The 17,187-nt window shown below is 49.2% G+C and overlaps 1 protein-coding gene across 1 annotated transcript in view; it reads left to right on the top strand.

Moving 5' to 3' along the window:
• Positions 1–948: 948 nt before the first annotated feature.
• The window catches only part of SHISA6 (shisa family member 6), a 182,757-nt gene continuing 166,518 nt past the window's right edge, over positions 949–17,187 (top strand). The window contains 4 exon segments of the mRNA XM_040331162.1: positions 949–1,050; positions 1,053–1,194; positions 1,196–1,436; positions 1,438–1,559. Of these exon segments, the coding sequence (XP_040187096.1) occupies positions 1,002–1,050; positions 1,053–1,194; positions 1,196–1,436; positions 1,438–1,559 (554 nt within the window). The 5' untranslated portion in view covers positions 949–1,001.

Below are 17,187 nucleotides of genomic sequence, written 5' to 3'. Positions count from 1 at the left end.
GGGGGGGGGAGGGTTGACGGCGGAGACTTGGGGGGGGGGGGGGGTTGACGGTGGAGACTTGGGGGGGGTTGACGGTGGAGACTTGGGGGGGGTTGACGGTGGAGACTTGGGGGGGGGGGGGGGGGTTTGACGGTGGAGACTTGGGGGGGTTGACGGTGGAGACTTGGGGGGGTTTGACGGTGGAGACTTGGGGGGGGGGGGGGGTTGACGGTGGAGACTTGCGGTGGGGGGGGTGCTTCCTAAGAGTATATTCCTTCAGAAATCTCCGTATTGACCGCCTCAGATAAGTGGACGGGGACTTTAGTCTGGGCAGAGAAATGTAATTCTTCTTGTAGCTGCCGCTGGAGCCTTCAGAGCCTTTCTCCGGGGGGTGCGAAGCTCCGCCGTCTACAATAAATCCCCCGCCGACAAAGGAAGGGAAAGAAAGCTTTGGGCATGAATAGGGTGCCCTTTCTTTTCTTCCTTCTCTGAATTAACATCTAGAGAGTGAGTCCGAGCGACGCGGATCGGACATGCAACAAGGCGCTACTTATGCCGTAGGGACGTTGGGCTTATCCCTGTGCCACACTCGAAGGGTGGGGGGGGGGGGTGCTCTCTCTCTATCTCGGCTCTTATTCTTGTTTTGTCTCCTCACCATCCAGGGAAGGATCGGCACGTACGTGATCCATTGAGAGGACCAATCGGATGGCTCCTGGGAACGCCGCTCTCTGGGAATGTATCCAGAAGTCCAGCTGCAGTTTGACAACCTGAAGAGCGCGGCCGCCGGGGCAACGTGTGAGACTTTGCTGGCCGTCTAACCCCCACCCCGCGCTGGAATGGCCGAATGAAGGAGGAAGGGATGAATTTGGGACAATGTCAGGTGGGAGGGGACGCTTGATGAACGACGGGAAATAAAAAAAAAACTGAGACTGAAAAATTGCCCCCCCCCCCCCCCTGCGCCCCCCGAAAAGGAGATCCGCCGCCTCGTCTTCTCGCCAAGGTTCAAGGTTGGATATTTAAACATGAGGTGGCAACACGTTCTTCTTCTGGTGGTCTACTTGGATCCCCTTGGCTCCTTTATCAATGCCAAGCGCGGCGAAGGCGAAAGGCAACAAAACGCAAGGTCCCGCCCAAAAAGCAAAACGCCCCCAAAGTGAAGGAACTCAACACGACGGCCCTCCCCCTACCGGTCACCACCAGGAAGGTGAAGACCCCGTCCCCTGCCATATGACAGATGTTTAGGCTACTATGACGTCAGTGGGCAGTGGGACAAAGAGTTTGACTGTAACCACACCACCCACCCGTACTGCTGCGGGACGTGTTCTTTACGGTACTGCTGTGAACAGCGAGGCAAAAGGCTGGACCAGATCGCTTGCAAGAAGTGGATCTGGGTTGTGACCACCAGACCCAACAACGTTATGGTGGAGGTGGACGCTTATGACCCGCCTCTCAACGACCAAAACCAACACCACTGTCTACATCACCTGTGGGATTATCACCGTCATCTTTATCGTGGGAGTTGTTGCTAAAGTGGCCTATGACAAAGCGAGACACCCACCTCGGGAAATGAACATACACAGGTAGGTGGGTCGGGGGTCCTCAAAGTTCATGTCTTGTGGTTTGACCAAAGCGGGAAATCTTAACCAGGGTTTTGTGGAGCCCCGGGGTTCCTCTAGATGGTGCTGGGGGTTCCTCTAGATGGTGCTGGGGGTTCCTCTAGTCTAGATGGTGCTGGGGGTTCCTCTAGATGGTGCTGGGGGTTCCTCTAGTCTAGATGGTGCTGGGGGTTCCTCTAGATGGTGCTGGGGGTTCCTCTAGATGGTGCTGGGGGTTCCTCTAGATGGTGCTGGGGGTTCCTCTATATCAGGGGTGCCCAACCTTTTGAATAGCGAGGGCCACTTAAGCGACTTGGTAACCAGTCGCAGGCCACAATGAGTGTAGCGGGCGGATGACAGGTCTGTGTCCACTCTGCATATTTAGAGTGAGCACAGGTACAGACCATTCTTCTCTATGGGCCCTCTGATACGATCAGATAGAAGGGGACTGATCCGCTTCTGTTTTTTTAGCAGATCGTATTGGAGATAGGCGGGGGTAAAACGGACACAAGTCCCATTACATCTGCCGATCCATAGAGGTGAAAGGAGGGTCCAATTGGGTCAGACCGATTTGTGTGAAAGGGGCCTGAGTCTGCTTTTACACTGATGCTCTGGGATGGCAGGTCGGCAACCTGCCATCTGGGCTTGTCAACCTGCCATCCCGGAGCAGGAGGTCGCGGGCCACATCATAGGGCTCCGTGGGCCACTGGTTGGGCACCCCTGCTCTAGATGGTGCTGGGGGTTCCTTTAGATGGTGCTGGGGGTTCCTCTAGCTGGTGCTGGGGGTTCCTCTAGCTGGTGCTTTTTCCTATTGACCCAGCCCCCCCCCCCCCCACCCCCCAAGGTGAATTTTGTTTTAGTAAGCGTCCCTCAAGACCTGAAAATTTAGTTTAGGGGTTCCTCGGGGGGGGGGGGGGGGGACTGGAGAGTTTTAGTATCCGATCTATCGGTCCATAACCAGGACAGGACACTTTTTGGAAGCCATCCAGTCCAAATCAAGAGCCCAGGAGCCATCCAAAGGCCCCATTCACCAAGGGATCGACTAATTTGACTGTTATGCCGCGTACACACCATCAGAATTTCCACCAAGAAAAATTTGAGAGCTGGTTCGCAATTTTTTCCAACAAGAAACGTTTTTTTGTTGGAAATTCCGATTGTCTGTATGCAATTCCAACGCACATAAAATAACACGCATGCTCGGAATCAATTCGACGCATGCTCAGAAGTATTGAGCTTTTCTCAGCTGGTCATAGTGTTGTACGTCACCGCGTTCTTGGCGGTCAGAATTTGGTGTGTAAGCCACACGAGTTTGAGCCACAATTCTGTCTGAAAAAAATCCACGGTTTTCTTGGCGGATTTTCCGATCGTCTGGACGCGGCGTTAGGCTCCTGAGATTCGTTCTCTATCCGGCTCTTGAGGATTTGTCTTACCCTTCCTATGATTGGTCAGCGACGGTCTACTAATTACAAGTCCTTCTCATTCCTACAAAGTCATTGCTTTGCCAATTTCTGAGATAAGCTGCGTTTTGTGGCTCCACTCCATTCGATCAATTCGATCCTCGGATAACACCCCTCCCCCCCCCCTCCCCGTGTGTAATCCACCATATAATTCCACGTTCATGGTATTTCTGTGGGGACCTTCTAGTCAACGCTTGCTTAATTTCTCAACGTAAACTCTACAATTATTTACGTTTTTTTTTTTTTTTTTAATAAGCTTTACATTTTTTTGTCCCTAAACTCCCTTGTAGTAGCCTGCTATATTATTATTATTATTATTATTATTATTATTATTATTATTTATATATTTTCCTTTTATGTATTAATTTTCATTATTTATTTATTTATTTATTTATTTATTTTATATATTTTTATTTTTTAGAACATTTACGTTGTTTTGTCCCTGAACTCTCTTGTAATGTTAGACTTTAGACTTATATTTAGACTTATATTATATTATATATTATTAATAATAAAAATATATATATATATATTTATGTGTAAAACCTTTGTTATTTTGTCCCTGAACTCTCTCTTGTAATAGCCTGCTAGACTTTTTTTATTAATATATATATATATATATATATATATAAAATTATATTTTTTTATATTCATTCATTTATTTTATATATTTTTTTTAGAACCTTTTGCATTTTTTTTTTTTTTTTTTTTATGTCACTGAACTCTTTCTCTGCTAGACTTGTAGTAGTAGTATAATTATATATTTTTCTTGTATTCATTCATTTTTTTTTTTTTTTTTATATATATTTTTTCCTTGAACTCTCTCTTGTAATAGCCTGCTAGACCTTTTATTATTATTATTTTTATATAATTATATATATATATATATATATTCATTAATTTTATTATTATTTGATATAATTATATTTTTTTATATTCATTCATTTATTTTATATATTCTTTTTATTTTTTTTTAGAACCTTTTACATTTTTTTTTTTTGTCACTGAACTCTTTCTCTGCTAGACTTGTAGTAGTATTATTATTATTATTATTATTATATATATAAAATATCCATCAAGGCCAAGACCCTTCCAATGTGTTGCCCTGGATCTTCACCCCCCCCCCTTTTATTTCCCTGTTGGAACACGTCGCGGTCCTTTTTAGCATTCTTCTATTTTATTATCTTTTTTCTCCTGGGATTTCCTCGCCGTGGCCGATGATCCATTAATGCTTCTTCGGAACGGATCTGACAGACTCGCCTTGTTCACAGGAAAATAAATGGCTGTTGCATTTTTTAGCAGGTTGAAGATAAGTAACTCGTGTCATTAACATCGGCGTCTTCTACAAAGAGATGACAAGGTCTCCGCGGGGCTTCCATCAGGAAATCTCATTCATAATCTTCCTCCAGTCAGTGATCATCAAGTTCGCCAACGCTTCAGCAACGCCGCTTTTCAACGCGGAAAATAAATACAAAATTATGTAGGGGGGGGGGAATGGGGGGGGGGGGGGGTCTACAATAATTAGCCGTACGGTGATGAGTTGTATGGAGGGACCTGACGGGGAGTCTTCTTTATTATGACCTCATTGTCACCTTAGAAAGCTCAGCCATTGGCTGTAAAATTGTCTCTTTCTGTCCCTTTTCTTGATGACCAACCCCCTCGGAATCCCACCGATTCACCACTTTGCCCCCAGAGGCCGTCATATGACTTCGGGGGGGGGATCTGAATGACGGAGCAGCTACAGGCATTTTTCAGATATCGCATTTTCAGCCGGCGATCCCCTACAACATAGGATCGATCATAGAGGCTGTCCGGCAGCTTGATCGTTCTTACGGGCAGCAAGAGGGGACGTCCCCCCCCCTGTGGCCCCCCGCCGCCCTCCGGTGCTTCTACCGACTCACCTGTGCGATCGGTAAGTTGGCAGAACGGATCCGCCAGCTCCGGATGTCCACCATAGAGATTTTCGGTGGACCAGATGGGCTACGGAAGTCTCTATGATCGTCGGAGGCCGGGTGCGTTGTTATGACGTCACGCCCGGCCTCTGCATTAAGAAAATTGCGCCGCCTCGGCTGGGAAGCGGTGATCGTTTTTTTTTAGGCTCCCCAGCCTAGAGGTGAGATGTGAGGTGATCCCCCCCCCCCCCAATATCTCACTGTAAAGAGGACCTGTCGTGCCATATTCCTATTACAAAGGGTGTTTATAACAAAGGAAAGTGATACAAATGTTAAAAGTGTCAAAATAAAAAAAATGTAAGTAAAACTAACAATTTTTTTTTATTTTTTTAAAGTGCCCCTGTCCCCCGCCCCCGTGTGCTTGCACGCAGAAGCGAATGCATACGTAAGTCCCGCCCACATATGAAAACGGTGTTCAGACCACACATGTGAGGTGTCGCCGCGAACGTCAGAGCGAGAGCAATAATTCTAGCCCTAGACCTCCTCTGTAACTCAAAACATGTAACCAGTAAAAATAAAACTTAAAGCGTCGCCTATGAGGACTTTCAAGTAGAGAAGTTTGGCGCCATTCTACGAGTGTGTGTGCAATTTTGAAGCGCGACACGTTGGGTATCTATTTACTCGGCGTAACATTATCTTTCACAAAAAATTGGGCTAACTTTACTGTTTTTTTTTTAGTTATTTTTTTAAAGCATGAAACTTTTTCTTCCCCAAAAAAAGCATTTGAAAAATTGCTTCGCACATACCGTGCGAGATAAAAAGTAGCAATGACCGCCATTTTATTCTTTAGGGTCTCTGCTAAAAAAAACATATATAGGGGCAGATCCACGTAGATCGGCGCTTCTATCCGCCGGGCGTAGCGTATCTAAGATACACTACGCCGCCGTAACTTATTATTTTTTTTCGAATCCTTAAAGAATTTGCGCCGTAAGTTACGGCGGCGTAGTGTATCTTTGGCGGCGTAAGGGCGCGGAATTCAAATAGATGTGATGGGGGCGTGTTTTATGTAAATACATCGTGACCCGACGTAAACAACGTTTTTTTTGAACGGCGCATGCGCTGTCCATGGGGGTATCCCAGTGCGCATGCTCGAAATTAAACCGGAACAAGCCAATGCTTACGACGGTGACGTCATTCTGCGCAAATCCCTATTCGCGAACGACTTACGCAAACGACGTAAAAAATTTAAAATTTGACGCGCGAACGACGGCCATACTTAACATTGAGTACGCCTCATAATAGCAGGGGTAACTATACGCCGGAAAAAGCCGAACGCAAACGACGTAAAAAAAATGCGCCAGCCGGACGTATGTTTGTGGATCGCCGTAACTAGCTAATTTGCATACTCGATGCAGAATTCGACGGAAACGCCACCTAGCGGTCGGCGTAAATATACACCTACGATCCGACGACGTACTAAGACGTACGCCTGTCGGATCGATACCAGATGCCATCGTATCTTGTTTTGTAGATACAAAACAAAGATACGACGCGCAAAATTTAAAATTACGCGGCGTATCAAGAGTTACGCTGGCGTAATTCTTTTGTGGATCTGCCCCATAATGTTTGGGGGTTCTGTGTAAATTTTCTATAAAAAAAAATGATGATTTTTACATGTAGGAGCGAAGTGTCAGAATTGGCGCCAAGGAAAAAAATGGGTCACATTTTCTTGACTTGCTGCCATAATCGATCGTTTCCTACTCGTTGACCTGTAACAATTGTTCAGATCAGGACTTCTGACTTCACTTGCTGCATGCTTGTTTTAGAAAGCCTAATGATTGGCTGCAGGTTCTGCTCCTACCTTGAGGACCAAACCCCGGAATCTCCCCCCTAGAAGGTTCTTTGCCGCTTCGTTTCTAAAGGATGAAAGAAACGGGGCCACCCTTTGTTAAGTTGCTGACACAATCGATCGTTTCCTACTCATTGACCCGGAACAATTGTTCAGATCAGGACTTCTTTTCCTTGCTGCATGCTTGTTCCAGGTCAGTGATTGGGAAAGCCTTGTGGTAGAAGGACAAGCAGGTGATTGGATATTTCGGAGGGAAGCCAGTAATGTCGTCTCCCATGTTCCTTACGGAACGGCTTCATTTTTGCCTCCCAATATTGGTTGGTGCCGGAGAATGGAATCCATGGCTCCGCATGACTAAATAAAAGTAACATATTGAAGAGACTTGTACTTGTTGCACAGACGTGTCTTCATTATGTTCCTCCCACACACGGCTGCTCCTCCGAAATTCCAATCGAATTCTTTCCATGGAAAGTACATTTCCAGCCTTGCCATGCCAGTTGGAAGCCAATGCTTGTGTGATATGGTGGAATGACGTCATCCAAGACATCCTCTCGGAACACATTTCACATGATTCAGTGCTGAAGGACCCAAGTATTCACCTCTAGGAAAGGGGGATTTCCACCGATTGTAGGACAGGAACATTGGGAACTGGTCATATGGAGTGATGGTGGTCACTGGTCACCATTGGGAACTGGTCATATGGAGTGATGGTGGTCGCCATTGGGAACTGGTCATATGGAGTGATGGTGGTCGCCATTGGGAACTGGTCATGTGGAGTGATGGTGGTCGCCATTGGGAACTGGTCATATGGAGTGATGGTGGTCGCCATTGGGAACTGGTCACATGGAGTGATGGTGGTCACCATTGGGAACTGGTCATATGGAGTGATGGTGGTCGCCATTGGGAACTGGTCATATGGAGTGATGGTGGTCACCATTGGGAACTGGTCATATGGAGTGATGGTGGTCGCCATTGGGAATGGTCATATGGAGTGATGGTGGTCACCATTGGGAACTGGTCACATGGAGTGATGGTGGTCACCATTGGGAACTGGTCACATGGAGTGATGGTGGTCACCATTGGGAACTGGTCATATGGAGTGATGGTGGTCACCATTGGGAACTGGTCATATGGAGTGATGGTGGTCGCCATTGGGAACTGGTCATATGGAGTGATGGTGGTCGCCATTGGGAACTGGTCATATGGAGTGATGGTGGTCACCATTGGGAACTGGTCATATGGAGTGATGGTGGTCACCATTGGGAACTGGTCATATGGAGTGATGGTGGTCGCCATTGGGAACTGGTCATATGGAGTGATGGTGGTCGCCATTGGGAAACTGGTCACATGGAGTGATGGTGGTCGCCATTGGGAACTGGTCATATGGAGTGATGGTGGTCGCCATTGGGAACTGGTCATGTGGAGTGATGGTGGTCGCCATTGGGAACTGGTCATGTGGAGTGATGGTGGTCGCCATTGGGAACTGGTCATATGGAGTGATGGTGGTCGCCATTGGGAACTGGTCATATGGAGTGATGGTGGTCGCCATTGGGAACTGGTCATATGGAGTGATGGTGGTCACCATTGGGAACTGGTCATATGGAGTGATGGTGGTCGCCATTGGGAACTGGTCATGTGGAGTGATGGTGGTCGCCATTGGGAACTGGTCATATGGAGTGATGGTGGTCGCCATTGGGAACTGGTCATATGGAGTGATGGTGGTCGCCATTGGGGACTGGTCATATGGAGTGATGGTGGTCACCATTGGGGGTTGGCCGGTGTGGACAGTGACCAGCAAGGTTCTCCCTGAATAAGTAAATGAACAATCCATTGTTGCCTCTCTACTCAAGAAGGTGGAAACCAACATATCCACCTCCATTAAAGAGATTTCACCTTTAGAACGCCAAGAACATTGGGATTTGGTCAAATGGATCGATAACGGCTGGCCATTTCCAAATGGAGTGACGTCGGTGACAATTGGGACGGTTGGGGTTGTCGGTGGCCAGCTAGGATCACCCTTAATAAGTAAATTAACATTTAATGTTACCTCTCCTCTGAATGGTTAGAAGCGACCCATCCACCTCTCTATAAATAGATGTTCACCTTTTTGTATGACAAGAACATTGGCAGTTGGTTATTTGGACCAACAAACAGTTGACCAAACTTGCCTAAAGGAGAAGTGGGGATGGTGGTACAGTTGGGATGTTGACCGGCTCTAACTGGTTTGCATAGTCGGCCGGCAAGGTTCGCCCTCTGAATAAGAGAGAAAATGAAACAATCCTGATGTTAATTTTCTATTCGCAATGAGTTACATAAAAAGAGAGAGCGGAAAAAAAAAAAAAAAAAAAACACAAACATCACAGAAAAAGCCATGGCGCCCCCCTTTCCTACGGGCGACCCTCCTTTCCATGGCACCTTTCTCATGGCCCCCCCCTACTCCACGGGCGCCTCCTCCCACAGGCGGGTGAGGGGGGGGGGGGGCGGGCCCCCTACTCATGGCGCCCCCCTCCCATGGCACCCCTACTCATGGCGCCCCCTTCTCATGGCGCCCCCTTCTCATGGCGCCCCCTTCTCATGGCCCCCTCTTCTCATGGCGCCCCCTTCTCACGGCGCCCCCTTCTCACGGCACCCCCTTCTCACGGCACCCCTACTCATGGCGCCGCCTTCTCACGGCGCCCCCTCCCATGGCACCCCTACTCATGGCACCCCCTTCTCATTGCCCCCTCTTCTCATGGCCCCCTCTTCTCATGGCGCCCCCTTCTCATGGCGCCCCCTTCTCACGGCGCCCCCTTCTCACGGCGCCCCCTTCTCACGGCGCCCCCTCCCATGGCACCCCTACTCATGGCCCCCTCTTCTCATGGCGCCCCCTTCTCACGGTGCCCCCTTCTCACGGCGCCCCCTTCCATGGCACCTCTACTCATGGCGCCCCCTCCCATGGCACCCCTACCCAACTGTTGCCCAAGGCAAGTTTTTTTTCCTTTTTGGGCCAAAGCATCTTTTCACACCCGGCTTTGCTGGCGGCCCTCGGAAACCATCTGGCACCGTGATGAGGAAAGCCAGGGGAAGACTCGATTGGTTAATTAAGGAAGGACCCGTCCATACAAAGTGAAATTCCCAGCCAATTAACATTTCTGTACAATTCTGATTAAATAAGCGGCTTCCTCCTGATGGCCGCCGGCAATTATCTGCTGGATGAGAATGTATAGAGAATCCCGGCTCCTAATTATGATCATGCGCGCTGTTTAATAAGTTTAAATGATCGTTATTCGCAGCGAGGGCCGGGGCTTCTCCGCCGCAACTCGCCATAGCAACTGAAAGATGTGAACAAATAACAGCGAGGAGGGATGAGATCGGCTTATTATTCTATACCGGCATTGATCGGTGACACCGTATCGGCAATACGGATCAATGAATTGGTTTCTGAGGGCAGTAAAGTGAGACTACGTCTTCCAGCTGCTGCAAAAAAAGCAGTTTAATGGAAGGAAAAACCACAAGTGAGAGTTCTCTTCATTCAGATCCGTGAGAAGTTCCCCCCCCCCCCCCCACGGAAATAAGACACCCCCCCCCCCCCCCCCCCCATGGAAATAAAAGACCCCCCCCCACGGAAATAAGACCCCCCCCTCCCCCCCACGGAAATAAGACCCCCCCCCCTCCCCCCCGGCTTTGTCGTCTCCTCTTCTGCCCACACTGTAGATGCAGAAAAGATTTTCCTGCTCACATTCCACATAAATTTTACTTTCACCGTCTTATAAATAATTAACTCTAATTAATAAATAATTCCTCATTTATTAAACATAATTCATTGTCATTAATCTTCACTGAATGGAGCCGGAATCTCAGGGAAGCTGATTGAGGGGGAAACTGCAGGACTGATCGGTGCCACAAGGTGGCGATAAAGAGAAGCGTTGTGTCTATGGAGGGGGAGCTGTGCAATCATTCCCCTTCTAGGAGGACCGGAGACTTTCATCTGTGAGGATCATAGAGACTGCAAATCATCTGTATAGACTGTGCCAGAAAAGTCTGTATAGAAATAAAACAAGTATTTTTGTATGTCGGGTGTAATTCTCAGTATCAGCGGGAGGAATAGTGTCCCATCATTGGTGTCAGTGGGAGGAATAGTGTCCCATCATTGGTGTCAGTGGGAGGAATAGTGTCCCATCATTGGTGTCAGTGGGAGGAATAGTGTCCCATCATTGGTGTCAGTGAAAGGAAACGTGTCCCATCATTGGTGTCAGTGGGAGGAATAGTGTCCCATCATTGGTGTCAGTGGGAGGAATAGTGTCCCATCATTGGTGTCAGTGGGGGAATAGTGTCCCATCATTGGTGTCAGTGGGAGGAATAGTGTCCCATCATTGGTGTCAGTGGGAGGAATAGTGTCCCATCATTGGTGTCAGTGGGGGGAATAGTGTCCCATCATTGGTGTCAGTGGGAGGAATAGTGTCCCATCATTGGTATCAGTGGGAGGAATAGTGTCCCATCATTGGTGTCAGTGGGAGGAATAGTGTCCCATCATTGGTGTCAGTGGGGGGAATAGTGTCCCATCATTGGTGTCAGTGGGGGGAATAGTGTCCCATCATTGGTATCAGTGGGAGGAATAGTGCCCGAAGGGCTGGAGAAAAGCAAGAAAAGGGCCACATTCGGCCCCCGGCCCTCAGTTTGGAGACCACTGCCTTGTGTCCAGCTCAGGACTCCCGGCTTGTTGTTCAGAGACGGGGTCACTGCCCCTCCAGTACATTTCTACATCATCCTCCCTGCCTGGCTTGTAGGCACTGACTTGCCTATGACATCACTAGGGGGAGGGCTCTATAACCAAAAGGGACCTATCACCTGATTACAGTCTTCACTCTCTCTCTGCACACTCTTGGACAGAGCCCCCTAGTGACAGACTGACTCACTGCACCTCCTTGCTGTAATCACATAAAATCCAGATCTGCCAAAATGACAGAAAAAAAAATGGCATTTAGGAAGCCATAAAATATCACCGGAACGTTCATACGGGTAGAAGGGGGACCCCGGGGGGGAAGGGGTCTGGACTTCGGGGGACGAGGGGGCCTGGGCCAGGTGGGGTAGACAGCGGGGGCGCGGAGACGCGTGAGCGGCATCCCTGAAGGACCGTCGCCTTGCCACGCGCCCGCTGCCGAAACCGTTCTGACCCGGCCCAGGACCCTGCGAGCGCCCCAGCAACACAACGTCTACGGGTTCAAAAACCAGCAAAAAAGCTTCCGTGTCTAAAAGAAATCGTCGGCTCGGGTGGGAATCGGGGGGGCGGCGCGTCGTTAGATGATTACATCTGCTTTATTATTGCACTTCGCAGTCATGCCGATAATCTGATGGTGTGTATGGGGCTTTAGTCCGGAGGGTTCAATATTGAGTTGGCTCCGCCCTTTGTAGCTATAACAGCTCCACCTCTTCTGGGAAGGCCGCCCACAAGGTTTAGGGGCGTGTCTATAGGAAGGCCGTCCACAAGGTTTAGGGGTGTGTCTATGGGAAGGCCGTCCACAAGGTTTAGGAGGGTGTCTATAGGAAGGCCGTCCACAAGGTTTAGGGGTGTGTCTATGGGAAGGCCGTCCACAAGGTTTAGGGGTGTGTCTATGGGAATGTTTGACCTTTCTTCCAGAAGAGCATTTGTCAGGTCAGGCACAGATGTTGGATGAGAAGGCCTGGATCACAGTCTCCTCTCTAATCTCTCTCTCTCTCTCTCGTTCTCTCTCGTTCTCTCTCTCTCTCTCTCTCGTTCTCTCTCTCTCTCTCGTTCTCTCTCTCTCTCGTTCTCTCTCTCTCTCGTTCTCTCTCTCTCTCGTTCTCTCTCTCGTTCTCTCTCTCTCTCTCTCGTTCTCTCTCTCTCTCTCGTTCTCTCTCTCTCTCTCTCTCTCTCTCTCTCTCTCTCTCGTTCTCTCTCTCTCTCTCTCTCGTTCTCTCTCTCTCTCGTTCTCTCTCTCTCTCTCTCTCTCTCGTTCTCTCTCTCTCTCTCTCTCTCTCTCTCTCTCTCTCGTTCTCTCTCTCTCTCTCGTTCTCTCTCTCTCTCTCGTTCTCTCTCTCTCTCTCTCTCGTTCTCTCTCTCTCTCTCTCTCGTTCTCTCTCTCTCTCTCTCTCTCTCTCGTTCTCTCTCTCTCTCTCTCTCTCGTTCTCTCTCTCTCTCTCTCTCTCTCTCTCTCTCTCGTTCTCTCTCTCTCTCTCTCGTTCTCTCTCTCTCTCTCGTTCTCTCTCTCTCTCGTTCTCTCTCTCTCTCGTTCTCTCTCTCTCTCTCGTTCTCTCTCTCTCGTTCTCTCTCTCTCTCTCTCTCTCTCGTTCTCTCTCTCGTTCTCTCTCTCTCTCTCTCTCTCTCTCTCTCTCTCTCTCTCTCTCTCGTTCTCTCTCTCTCGTTCTCGTTCTCTCTCGTTCTCTCGTTCTCTCTCGTTCTCTCTCTCTCTCTCTCGTTCTCTCGTTCTCTCTCGTTCTCTCTCGTTCTCTCTCGTTCTCTCTCGTTCTCTCGTTCTCTCTCGTTCTCTCGTTCTCTCTCTCGTTCTCTCGTTCTCTCGTTCTCTCTCGTTCTCTCTCGTTCTCTCGTTCTCTCTCTCTCTCTCTCTCTCTCGTTCTCTCGTTCTCTCGTTCTCTTTCTCTCTCTCTCTCGTTCTCTCGTTCTCTCTCTCTCTCGTTCTCAAATTCAAATTCAAATTCAAATAAGCTTTATTGGCAGGACCAAATACATGTTAGCATTGCCAAAGCAAGGAAAAGGGGAAGGGGGGTAATATAAAGGGGAATGGACATAAGTCTGTGAAAGTCCTCAGGTTTTTCATGTCCCTCTCAGTCGGTGACACGCGGTCACATATTGGGCGGCTATCTTCACCTTTGGCTCCTCTTCTCCCAGTAGAATTTGGAGTTTCCTCTTCTCTTCTGTAGAGTTGAAGTCCGGGATGAGAGCGGAGAGTCTCTGGAAGTGAGTGTCCCTCACTGATGAGTACTTGGTGCAATGTAACAGGAAGTGTTCCTCATCCTCAGGGACCCCCTGGTCACAATGTAGCAGGAAGTGTTCCTCATCCTCCGGGACCCCCTGGTCACAATGTAACAGGAAGTGTTCCTCGTCCTCAGGGACCCCCTGGTCACATTGTAGCAGGAAGTGTTCCTCATCCTCCGGGACCCCCTGGTCACATTGTAGCAGGAAGTGTTCCTCATCCTCCGGGACCCCCTGGTCACATTGTAGCAGGAAGTGTTCCTCATCCTCCGGGACCCCCTGGTCACAATGTAGCAGGAAGTGTTCCTCATCCTCAGGGACCCCCTGGTCACAATGTAACAGGAAGTGTTCCTCATCCTCCGGGACCCCCTGGTCACATTGTAGCAGGAAGTGTTCCTCATCCTCCGGGACCCCCTGGTCACAATGTAGCAGGAAGTGTTCCTCATCCTCAGGGACCCCCTGGTCACAATGTAACAGGAAGTGTTCCTCGTCCTCAGGGACCCCCTGGTCACATTGCTGGCACAGTCTCCTCTCCCTGGGCTTGTAGGTCTGTCTGTATTTCCAGGCTGTGGGCGCTCAGTCTGTACAGGCTCATTGTCTGTCTCTCTTTGGGGTCTTGTAGCACCTCCAGGTACGGGGCCAGTTTGTAGTCTCTCTGCAGTGACTGGTAAGTTGTTAGTTTTTTGGAGTTTTTTATTTCGTGTCTCCATTCTCCAACATGTTTCTCTTTGGAGTTATAAGTTATGATTTTTATGTGAGATTTTGTCAGGCCGCATTGTTGAGAGTTTTGGGGAGACAAGGTGTTGATGAGTTGTTGCAGGCCACACGGCTTGGACTGGTTCTTACTGTCCAGTAAGGCTTGATGGTGGTAGGAGTTGGGACTGCTGTTTTGTAGGTGGTCCCAGTATGATAGCGCCCTCTTCTGTACTGCGAGGAGTAAGGGAAATCTGCCCAGCTCGGACCGGCAAGCGCTGTGGGAGGAGCTCCGATGGACTTGGAGGAGGTGCTTGCAAAATTCCAGATGGAATATTTCTGTTGGGCTGGGGTCCCATTTGGCTTGGTCTGGGTAGGTGACAGGACCCCAAACTTCACTGCCATAAAGAAGAATTGGGGCGTTCTCTCTCTCTCTCTCTCTCTCTCTCTCGTTCTCTCTCTCTCTCGTTCTCTCTCTCTCTCGTTCTCTCTCTCTCTCGTTCTCTCTCTCTCTCTCGTTCTCTCTCTCTCTCGTTCTCTCTCTCTCGTTCTCTCTCTCGTTCTCTCTCTCGTTCTCTCTCTCTCGTTCTCTCTCTCGTTCTCTCTCTCGTTCTCTCGTTCTCTCTCTCTCTCTCGTTCTCTCTCTCTCGTTCTCTCTCTCTCGTTCTCTCTCTCTCTCGTTCTCTCTCTCTCTCTCGTTCTCTCTCTCTCTCGTTCTCTCTCTCTCGTTCTCTCTCTCTCGTTCTCTCTCTCTCGTTCTCTCTCTCTCGTTCTCTCTCTCTCGTTCTCTCTCTCGTTCTCTCTCTCTCGTTCTCTCTCTCGTTCTCTCTCTCTCTCGTTCTCTCTCTCTCTCTCTCGTTCTCTCTCTCTCGTTCTCTCTCTCTCGTTCTCTCTCTCTCGTTCTCTCTCTCTCGTTCTCTCTCTCTCGTTCTCTCTCTCTCGTTCTCTCGTTCTCTCGTTCTCTCTCTCTCGTTCTCTCGTTCTCTCGTTCTCTCGTTCTCTCGTTCTCTCGTTCTCTCGTTCTCTCGTTCTCTCTCTCTCTCTCTCGTTCTCTCTCTCTCTCGTTCTCTCTCTCTCTCTCGTTCTCTCTCTCTCTCTCGTTCTCTCTCTCTCGTTCTCTCTCTCTCTCGTTCTCTCTCTCTCTCGTTCTCTCTCTCGTTCTCTCTCTCTCTCTCTCTCTCGTTCTCTCTCTCTCTCTCGTTCTCTCTCTCTCTCTCGTTCTCTCTCTCTCTCTCGTTCTCTCTCTCTCTCGTTCTCTCTCTCTCGTTCTCTCTCTCTCGTTCTCTCTCTCTCGTTCTCTCTCTCTCGTTCTCTCTCTCGTTCTCTCGTTCTCTCGTTCTCTCTCTCTCGTTCTCTCGTTCTCTCTCGTTCTCTCTCTCTCGTTCTCTCTCTCTCGTTCTCTCTCTCTCGTTCTCTCGTTCTCTCGTTCTCTCTCTCTCTCGTTCTCTCTCTCTCTCTCTCGTTCTCTCTCTCTCGTTCTCTCGTTCTCTCTCTCTCTCGTTCTCTCTCTCTCTCGTTCTCTCGTTCTCTCGTTCTCTCGTTCTCTCGTTCTCTCGTTCTCTCGTTCTCTCGTTCTCTCTCTCTCTCTCTCTCGTTCTCTCTCTCTCGTTCTCTCTCTCTCGTTCTCTCATTCTCTCTCTCTCTCTCTCTCTCTCGTTCTCTCTCTCTCTCGTTCTCTCTCGTTCTCTCTCTCTCTCGTTCTCTCTCTCTCTCTCGTTCTCTCTCTCTCTCCTCTCTCTCGTTCTCTCTCTCGTTCTCTCTCTCGTTCTCTCTCTCGTTCTCTCGTTCTCGTTCTCTCGTTCTCTCTCTCTCGTTCTCGTTCTCTCTCTCTCGTTCTCTCTCTCTCGTTCTCTCTCGTTCTCGCGTTCTCGCTCTCTCTCTCGTTCTCACTCTCTCTCTCGTTCTCTCTCTCTCTCGTTCTCTCTCTCGCTCGTTCTCTCTCGCTCGTTCTCTCTCGTTCTCTCTCGCTCTCGTTCTCTCTCGCTCTCGCTCTCTCTCGCTCTCGTTCTCTCTCGCTCTCGTTCTCTCTCGCTCTCGTTCTCTCTCGCTCTCGTTCTCTCTCGCTCTCGTTCTCTCTCGCTCTCGTTCTCTCTCGCTCTCGTTCTCTCTCGCTCTCGTTCTCTCTCGCTCTCGTTCTCTCTCGCTCTCGTTCTCTCTCGCTCTCTTCATTCTTTTTCGGGTCTCTTTTCTCTATTCGCTCTTTCTCCCTCTTGGCGATAATTGTTGGCCCTCTCGGTGTGAGTTCTTCTTCAGTAACGGATGATCGGGGGAGGGGTCACAATTGGAGAATGTATGGAGACGGGTTGTTGATTTGGTGACGGAGAGCCGATCTGATTTCCAAGCGTTGGCTCCTGACGGCTCCCACGCCCGGCGGTAACACGGCGCGATCTTTGGAGCCGTCTGAAGCGTGTTAAGACAAAGGTCAGGATGACAGCCGCATTTGCACACGCTTGTTAATCTTTCCAATCTCATGTAAACGCACGACGGATGACTCCGGGCTGCGGCTTGCGCTTCACGTATGCGATTATACATTTTATCACCTGGCTTTGTGAAACGCGCTGGTGAGCAGATCTTATTACACGGAAAACATTTATGAATGGTTCTAGCCAAGCTGACAGCCGGACATAAAACCAAAAAAGGGTCTTTATAGAGTCTGGAGACAAAAGGACCGATAAGATCCCCAGTCTATGGTGCCATGCAATCAAATTGCCTCTGTACCGGAGAGTATAGGAAGTCTTCATAGAAAACGCATTTATTCCGGAGATTTCTTGTCCTTTTTATAAGACGAGAT

The sequence above is a fragment of the Rana temporaria genome, chromosome 12 (genome assembly GCF_905171775.1).
Source record: "Rana temporaria chromosome 12, aRanTem1.1, whole genome shotgun sequence".
Lineage (NCBI taxonomy): Eukaryota > Metazoa > Chordata > Amphibia > Anura > Ranidae > Rana > Rana temporaria.
This window is presented reverse-complemented; position numbering and strand designations above follow the sequence as displayed.